At 29.2% G+C, this 9,044-nt stretch overlaps 1 protein-coding gene across 1 annotated transcript; it reads right to left on the bottom strand.

The window, feature by feature from the left end:
• Positions 1–8,155: 8,155 nt before the first annotated feature.
• Positions 8,156–8,731, bottom strand: LOC129310356 (protein SKIP34). Its single transcript, XM_054952177.1, has one exon. It carries the CDS (start codon positions 8,592–8,594, stop codon positions 8,304–8,306), a length of 291 nt encoding a protein of 96 aa, XP_054808152.1. The 5' UTR covers positions 8,595–8,731; the 3' UTR covers positions 8,156–8,303.
• Positions 8,732–9,044: the final 313 nt, after the last annotated feature.

Genomic DNA, 9,044 nt, shown 5'->3' with positions numbered 1-9,044 from the left:
CCATCATTTTCTTCCAAGCATGTATTTATTTATTTATTCATTTTTACTTGCACAATTTCAAGCATCAACCAACAGGAGGGAAATTTAATTCAACCAACTTATTATTTATTGTATCATGCTATTTTTTTCCATATTAACCATTCGTGCTAGGAAGTAATTGTTCAATTGATCCTTTACAATAATTTTACGTGTCGGGCATCTTCTCACTCTCCGTGACCAGACAAGTGATTCATTATATTATTAATCTTTTGCCCAAATTTTCAAAGCTTGTTTAATTCACAGAATATAGAAAAGTGACAAGAAAGATTAGGAAGAGAAAGAATGAATGCACACACACAAGAGAAGAGTTAGATACTGCATCTTATATACTTAACATATTCTTATCAATTAAATTAAGATAAGTTGATTTGATTTGATTTTTTAATAATATTAATATTAATAATAAGTGTTTGTTATAGAATAAATAATCCATAATATGTTTACTTGTCTTGATTTAATTGAAAATAATTAACTCAAGTATATAAAGCTAAGGCCAGTTTAGATGAACAAATAATGACCCAATCCAAAATTTATCCCAAATTATATACATTGATTTTTATATAAAAAATACTTTGATTTATTTTTTTACATAAAATGATTTTATCAATATTACATAATAAAAATGAATGTCATTTATCATAATTTTCATATTCAAAATCAATTCTAAAAATATCATTTAAACATTTTTTATTTTATTAAAATTAATTTTTAAAATATCATTCAAACATCGTCTCATCTGTCAATCAATTTTTTTATAATAAATTTTATCAATCAAAATCCAAATACACCCTAAATATTTTTTTCTCACATGTGTGCGTGTGTTTATATATTTGAAGACTATGACCTGATTAGCGGATTGCATGAATATGTGGAGTGTAAAGTGGTATTGGCAATGAAAACATTTTTCCCCGTCGTGATTTAGTGCCAAAACCTGGCAAACGCCCCAAAAAAATGATGGAATTGATATATATTAATTTTAATGAGCAAATTTCCTTCACAACTGATTAAAAAACGATTGTGCTTTTCTCTCCTTCATGTCACCCCCCTCCTCTCTCTCTCTCTCTCTCTCTCTCTATCATAGTAATGCATTACTGATCTATTGATTAAATTAAACTTGTAACCAATGTACTCCTCTGATTTTTTTTATAAATTATTTTTACTAACTTTATCAATACTAATGCAAAAAAAAATATAAAGAATAAAAGTATGTAAAATTTTAAATATGTCCTCATTTAACAAATTCAAAAAGTAATATCATATTACTTTTTCTTTTTTATAAAGAGTAATTTTAAAAATATCTTTTAAATATTGCCTATCATGATTTATAAATGAGATCATATAAATTTTTTAAGATATGATTTATAAATGAGATTGGAGGAGTATAGAAAAAAAAAAAAAAAACGTGTATGTTGTAACCACTGTATGCGCCAACATGGCATCATCTATAGCATTTTTAATAACTTTTTACCATGGTTGCCTTTAATTTATCAATCAGAAAAAGTTTCAGCATTTACGTGATGGAATATGGATAAAATTCAATTAGTTTTATTTTAAATATTTAAGATTATTTTATTAGTCTTGTTTGAATAAGAATATTGAATCTCCATTACATTATTTAGGGTTTAATTAGATTTTATCATCAGTAACTTTCTCATGATTATTTTGAATTTTCTTTTTTTTTCAAAAAATAGGATACCTAGATATGTAAATTTAGATTATCCTTATTATCTTTTAGGATTATGTTAAGATTTGATTTATGATTATTTTTAATGTTTTTATGACTATATAAATAGTCTAAGCATTTTATTTAGGGAAAATGATAATAAAATCTCTTTGGAATATATAAATGACAATTTGGTATCTTGAAATGCTATAATTTTTTTGAAATTTTTAGGGACTTTTCTATCATTAATAAATTTATATAAATTGTCAAATTGCTCTTGTTAAAAATAAATAATTCATAACTTTCTTTCTTATATTCACAATTTTTATTTTTAAATTTACAACAATACAACAGTAAATTATAACTTCGCATGTTAAATTTATTATTTATTGTTGTATTATTATGAATATAAGAAGAAAAACTGTGAATCATTAATTTTCAACGAAGGCAATTTGATAATTTATATAAATTTATTAATGACAGAAAAGTTCATAAGGACCTTAGAAAAATTATGATATTTCGAGAGGTCAAATTATCATTTACATATTTTAAAAGAATTTTATTATCATTTTTACTTTTATTCAATTTAATTTTAAATAAATTGAGTTGAATATTAAATTTTCTCCTTTATATGAGTCTCTCATTTTATTCGAAACTAATTTGAATAAAACTAAAAAACCTTAAGACTGTTTATAGAATCCTATAAATATTAAAAACAGTAATAAATCAAATCTTAACCTAATCCTACAAGATAACAAGGATAATCTATATTTATATCTAAATATCCTATTTATTAAAAATAAAGAAAATATAAAATGATCATAAAAATATATTTATAAAAAAATCTAATTAAATCATAAATAATCTAATAAATATTCAGTATTCTTATTCAAATAATCCTGATAAAATTATCCTAAATATCCAGAATAAAACTAATTGAATCTCATAATATATTCCATCATTTCTCCCTTGTTTGAAGAATTCTCATCTAGAGAGTTAAACTAGAGAAATAAATTTGGGGTATAGCATGAAATTTCAATATAAATGATATATTAACTTAGAGCTTTTGGCACATGCAGAGCTTGTAGTGCATGGAGCTCACACACGAATGAGAATTTCATGTGCAGCTTTTGTATTGTGCGTGGAGATGGTGGCATGTGAAGGCAGTAAACAATGATAACTTTGTGGTTTAGGCAAATTCAAGGAGTTGAAAGGAATTGTGATGAAGGTGGTGGTGCAACGACCAGCATCTAGAACAGATTATGGCAAAGGGTTGTAAACAGATTATAACAATGATGTTGGAGGGTGGAGTTTCTTTATCCCTTGTTTGGTTTTGAAATTTCAATAAATCTCAAACATTGATTCTAATGTTAAATTAACGTAAAACAAAAAGGGAAAAAGAAAAAAGAAGAAAAAAGGAACAGAAAATTAGTAAAAAAAAAAATTAATATCCTATTTAATTCAAGAAAAGCGGAGGGAGAAAGGCATCCCCCAAATTAAAAGAAAAGTTTTTGGAGGAGAGAAAAATTTTTTTAAAAAAAATTCCTTCCCACCACCTTACCAAACAAGGGGAGGGAAGTCCCTCCCTTTGTTTGGATGGAACAAGGGGTTCCCTTATTTGGTAAGGTGGAGGAGAGGTATCTCCTCCAATTAAATATTACCTAAGAGAAATTTAAAGAAAGAAGATGATTCAATATTTAACTCAATTTATTTAAAATTAATTTAAATATAATTAAGAAATTTTAGGACTATTTATAGAGTCCTATAAATATTAAAAGTAATAATAAATGAAATTTAATCTAAATTTATATGTATAGATATCCTATTTATTGAAAATAAAGAAAATCTAAAATGATCAAGAGAAAGATATTGATAAAAAAATCTAATTAAACCCTAAATAATTTAATAAATATTCAATATTTTTATTTAAATAATCCAAATAAAATAACTCTAAATATTTAAAATAAAACTAATTAAATCTCATCCATATTCTATCATTATTACTGTGCTTTTTCAATTTTTTTTAAATCATGCTCTAATAGATGTCCATCTCAAACACGAGAGCATCACAATATCATTGAAATATAAATTGTCGGACATAATCTTTTCAGAGAAGTTGAAATTTGATGGTTTTGTTTTCAAATAAAAAAATAAAAAAAGAAAATCTTGTATAACAATTTTTTTTTTTGTAAAATGGTATTTGAAGTGAAAAAATTAAATGTAAAATTGTCCGAGTCAAACTCAGATGATTTTTTAAACCCCATTTCAAGAATAAGCATGACGTACTAATCTTCAAAACGAGGAAAAGATTTTTTAAAAAAAAATTCTTCTAAATGATATCTAAACAACGCTGATACCATTTGAAGGGTGATTGCCACCGCATTGATCTTATGATGATTATAAGACATAAACTGCAATGAATTAAAAATCTAAATTGCTTAGAAGAACAAAAATATAAACAAAGTCTAGTTTTTTTATTTCCTTTTCATCAGCATCTACATACACACATATTAACTTAAAAAATATAAAAATGCAAACACACTCTTATAAACTCTCGTTACAATATTGTAGTAATTTTTTTAACCGATAAAATAAGCATCGCTATTTGCTTCAACCAGCAAACCTAAATGGAGTAATTGTTGATGTTCATGACTCCATCATGCAACTAACCAATTAAAAATTGTCGGTTGTCGACTTTTCGGCTTTTGTTTTTTATTTATACTACTACTCCCTCTTTATACATGTTTTAGAAAAATAAAACATTTTCTTTAGCAAAAGAAAAAAAGAAAAATAAAACTTTTTTTTCCCCTAACAAACACATGATAGTGGTGTTATCTTTTTGGTTTATAGAGAGTGGCAATTTAACATAAACGTCTTCATCGTCGTTTTTTTTTTTTTTTGAAAAAGTCTTCATGGGTGATCATTGCTTCTCCATCCAGTTTGAAGCGAATTTTACGAATCGTATAAAATATAATGATAAAAAGTAATGACACGCACTAAGAGAGGCATCATCACTCTTCAATGAATATTGACAAATCGTCGTCATTTTGCCTACCTCTCCGTCCCGACAATCTAATTGATGAGTTTTAGTATAAAATATGAAAAAGGATACTAAAATTTCACTTATAATTTCTCTGAAATCCTCAAATACTTTGTTGACATTAACAATTTTATATTAAATAATTAAATTATTTTTTTAAAATAAAAATGGCCAATTCAAGTGAAAATTATAATTTTTATTTAATTTTTGTGATTCACAAAATAAAAATTTTAATTTTTTAAATAAAAATTGTAAATGATTATTTTCAGAACTTGAAATTTATTGAAAAAAATTCATGTGATAAATTATAATTTATTATTCAATTTTTATAATTTATAAAATAGAAATTGTGATTGTTGAAATAAAAATTGTGATTAATTATTTTTAAAACTTGAATTTTAATGATAAAAAAATTTCACATGAAAATTTTTATAATTATAAAAATTAAAATTATAATTATTTAAATAAAAATTGTGATTGAAATTAGTCATTTTCAAAACTAATTTATTAATCATAAAATAAATTTCATGTTAGAAGTTATATTTTCTTATTTAATTTTCGCAATTCATAAAACAAAAATTATGATTATTTAAACAAAAATTATAATTAAGAAAATAAAACCAAACATGTTATTTTTATTTTAAATAAGGGATAATTTAATCATTTAACTTGAAATTCCAAAGATTTCATAAGAATCATTGTATTTTAAAAAACCTGATTGTTATTTATATATTTTGGTAAAATTTTATTATCATTTTTCCTGTAAAAAAGCCCAACTAAATTATTAGCCCTACCACTAATCTTTCAAAAACTCTTACCTCACCCTCAAACCATCCTGAGAATGAAAGAAATGTAATCAAATTATCATGTTCAGGCCAAAAAAAAAAAAGGTCATGTTCTAAAATTAATGAAAATGAAAGAAGTGTAATAAAAGTAAAAGAATTGGGGAAAAAATAGAAAATAATCTTGATCCAATGATCCTGGAGTTTCTTTATTTATTTATTTTTTGTTGGATATTGGAGTTAAATCTAAATTAAAAAGTCCATTCACCTCTAATAAAATACCATGGAAGTTGTTCATACCCTTCTCAGTATTTGATTTGATTTCCTAATTACCTGCTCCAAAAGCTAATTTCACCATATTAAAGCAAACCATACTAACGGAAGAATCCAAAAGGTATTTCACCTCTCAGTTAACCGGGGAAAATACTAAAATATTGGCAATACCATCGTCAAAAGCATCGCCTTGCAAATGCATAAATCACAACAGGGCATGTCATTTGGCAATACCATAGACAAACATAAAGTGAAGCATGTATGGGATAGAATGAAATGTTTCTGCTCATTTCACGTGAGATCCAAGCTGGTCTGCCAACTAAGTTATCCAGTAACCATCTCATATAAAAAATTTAAACCCATTATTCTCAAAAATACTTGCAACACTTCATCCAGTACCATGAAATTATTCAAAAGGCAGCAAACTGTTGGTTCTTGTTCACATGTTGCATACATACTGGATAGGATAAACTCATCCCTGACAGAAATCTTCTAAGAATATTCATGATACCAGACCAAGCATTTATAATAAGGTGCCAGCTGATCTAACATTTGCCTACCCCCCCCCCCCAAAATGTATACCCCACAAATATGGCAATGAACAACAAACAGTAACATTTTTTTTTTCACGTATCCAGGACAACAACAATCAGATTGATACCAGGTGAATTTGAACTAAAACTTATATTATAATTGGTGAGTACCGATTCTACTTAGAATACCGAAATTGTGGATTCAAGATTATGCTTAATTGCAAATCCACTGGAGGGGTACATAAATATAATTTGGCATTTCGCTTAAAAGGGAATACAGATTAAGGATACTTGCTGAGGCATAACTTGCTGGCATGCTAGCCGCAATAATTACGAACCATGAGACAATTTCCTGGAGTGAGTACTTTCGTCACTGTAAAATTCAGGATAAGAACAGATATATGGTGACGTTGCAAGTGGAAGTGGGAGATGTTGGATTGTGTAGAAGTCCCTCCTTGATGGATATACAAAGAGACCCAATCTCATAAAGCAATTTATTTAAAATAAATTAATTTAAATAAAATATAAAATTGTTATTATTATCCTGAGACTTTTAGATAACAACAAACTCCTAGTTCTCTAGAAATAATAGTCCAAAATCCCATAGGACAACACCTGAATAGGTTTCTTAGCAATCACAAACATGGAGATCTTTTATGGCTCCGCCCATTATCCTGGCAGCAAACTACAGCAATTAATCCAAAAAAATCATTCCGGGGTCACAGTTGCACCTGTTCCAGGCTCGTTTATGCCTTGCATATCACTGTTCCCTGCTACTACCAGATATAACCGCGTATTTTATTATGAAATTTGTTAAAAAGCCATTACTATGGTCTCGTATCAAAGAACACTAAACTTGAAGAAAAATATAACATGCACTAGATCCATCACAAATTGCAATTCTCTCTGTAGATGATCAAAATCTTTTGGCATGCACCCACTCAATGGGAGGGAGAAAAGAGATCCCAAAGGATAGGACGATAATTCACCTCAATCTGGTAAAAGGAATAGCAACGGAATTGAAAATGTCACAAATTATTGGAGCATCAGACACCATGTTCTCCCTTCTGTAAGGGAATTGCAGAACTAAAAAAGCAGCTTGACAAATATATTAGATAAAACTTCCTTGCTTCCTATTTTCTTTCATGTGTCAGTTCTCCCTCCTTACCTTTAGTAGAGAGCAGCAATACAACGTCGACAAAACAAGTTGCATGTTCGGCATATGCACGCTCCAGCACTGGGGGTTTCTTTCCTTCTTTGTTCTTTTTTTGGGATACTGACAACTAAGGGTAGACAAATCCATACGTTTGGCAGGACCTAGAAGACCCTATGGTAGCTTAATGAAGAGAGTTAGAAACTGCATGAAAGGATCAGAAATGTTACATAGTTGCCAATTAAACTTATTTATACGTACTGGAATGAATTAATAATAACACATTAGTCGTCCAAACGAAAGTACTACCGTTGAAGCTCCTCCCGTTGAGGAATTGAAAAACCAGCGTCGTTGGCAACAAAGCCAAAAGGACCATTAAAATCTGCACTGCATTTTCAACAATCACAGAATTGAGAAGTCATTTCACATGGAAATGAATTTTGAAAGTTATTCAAACCTTCTTCAGCTCCTTTCACTAGTCGAGTTACAAACTTCAAAATTCAATCTACCAAAATAATAGCAATATCAACGTAATTGAACCCAAAAAAATGAGAAGCACTTCACTACAATTTCAATTTTATCAGCATCTGTCAATGAACTTCGGAATCAACCTTCACGTAAAACACGACCCCGGGATAATGAATTTCAAAGGATGAAAAAGGAACAACGAAATTTGAAGATCTATGAGATTGATAGAAGTAACCTTAATTATCATAAACAACACCACAACCAGCATTTACATTGCAATAGACAAAAGCAGGAAGAGAGAACATGAAAATGGGAAATCATAGTATAGGCATGATTGACAAGCGAAATTCTTCTATGTTCGCGATGAAGAAGACAAGAGGCGTGCCACCTGCCCCTGTGTCTCCCGGAACCGGCGTTTGAGGTAGTCCTCGAGGATCTCCATGACGGAGACTAATCGCTTCATTTCCTCGAGGCGGCAGCTGAGCTCGGCCTCACGAGCTCTGGCACGCGCAAGACGCGCCTCCGTCTCCGCAAGCCGATTCCGGAGGTTTTCAACGACGGAGAAGTTGCGGGCGGGCAACCTGCCGGTGGTAGGGGTGTTGGTGTTGTCTCTAGATAAGGATCGCTGGTGGCCGTAACACATGCTGACGGACCTTGGCGATCGATCGATCGATCAGATCGGAGGCACCTTCGGAGGGAAGAAACGGAAAGACGATTGCTCCTTTCTCACACCATAAACGGCCTACCGATGAATCTGGACCGTTGACTCCCAGACAGACACAAGTCTAGTCACTTAAAACAAAACTACCACGAGTAGGTGTAAAAAATCCTCTTTGCTAAAAAAAAAAAAAGGTGTAAAAAATGCTCTCCACGAATAAATTGTATTTTTTAATCTTAAACCATGCGATTAATTTCTGAAACTCTATCCCATACTCGACTCACCTGACATCTATATATTCCTTAAATCATGCAATTGATTTACTATAAATTATATAGTTCAATAGTTATGATATAACTTGTCATTTTTTTAATAAGAAGAAGAATGGAATGAGTTATGCGATTGATTTATTACTTAAATTTCATGCATAAAATA

This window comes from Prosopis cineraria, unplaced genomic scaffold, assembly GCF_029017545.1.
Source record: "Prosopis cineraria cultivar Desert tree isolate PC_DT_omini unplaced genomic scaffold, ASM2901754v1 PC5, whole genome shotgun sequence".
In the NCBI taxonomy this organism is placed as follows: Eukaryota; Viridiplantae; Streptophyta; class Magnoliopsida; order Fabales; family Fabaceae; genus Prosopis; species Prosopis cineraria.
The sequence above is the reverse complement of the archived record's forward strand: the minus strand, read 5'-3'. Positions and strand labels throughout refer to the sequence as shown.

Coding starts and splice junctions, on each gene's coding strand:
- LOC129310356 (XM_054952177.1), bottom strand. CDS start 8,594: ATGTGTTACGGCCACCAGCGATCCTTATCTAGAGACAACACCAACACC.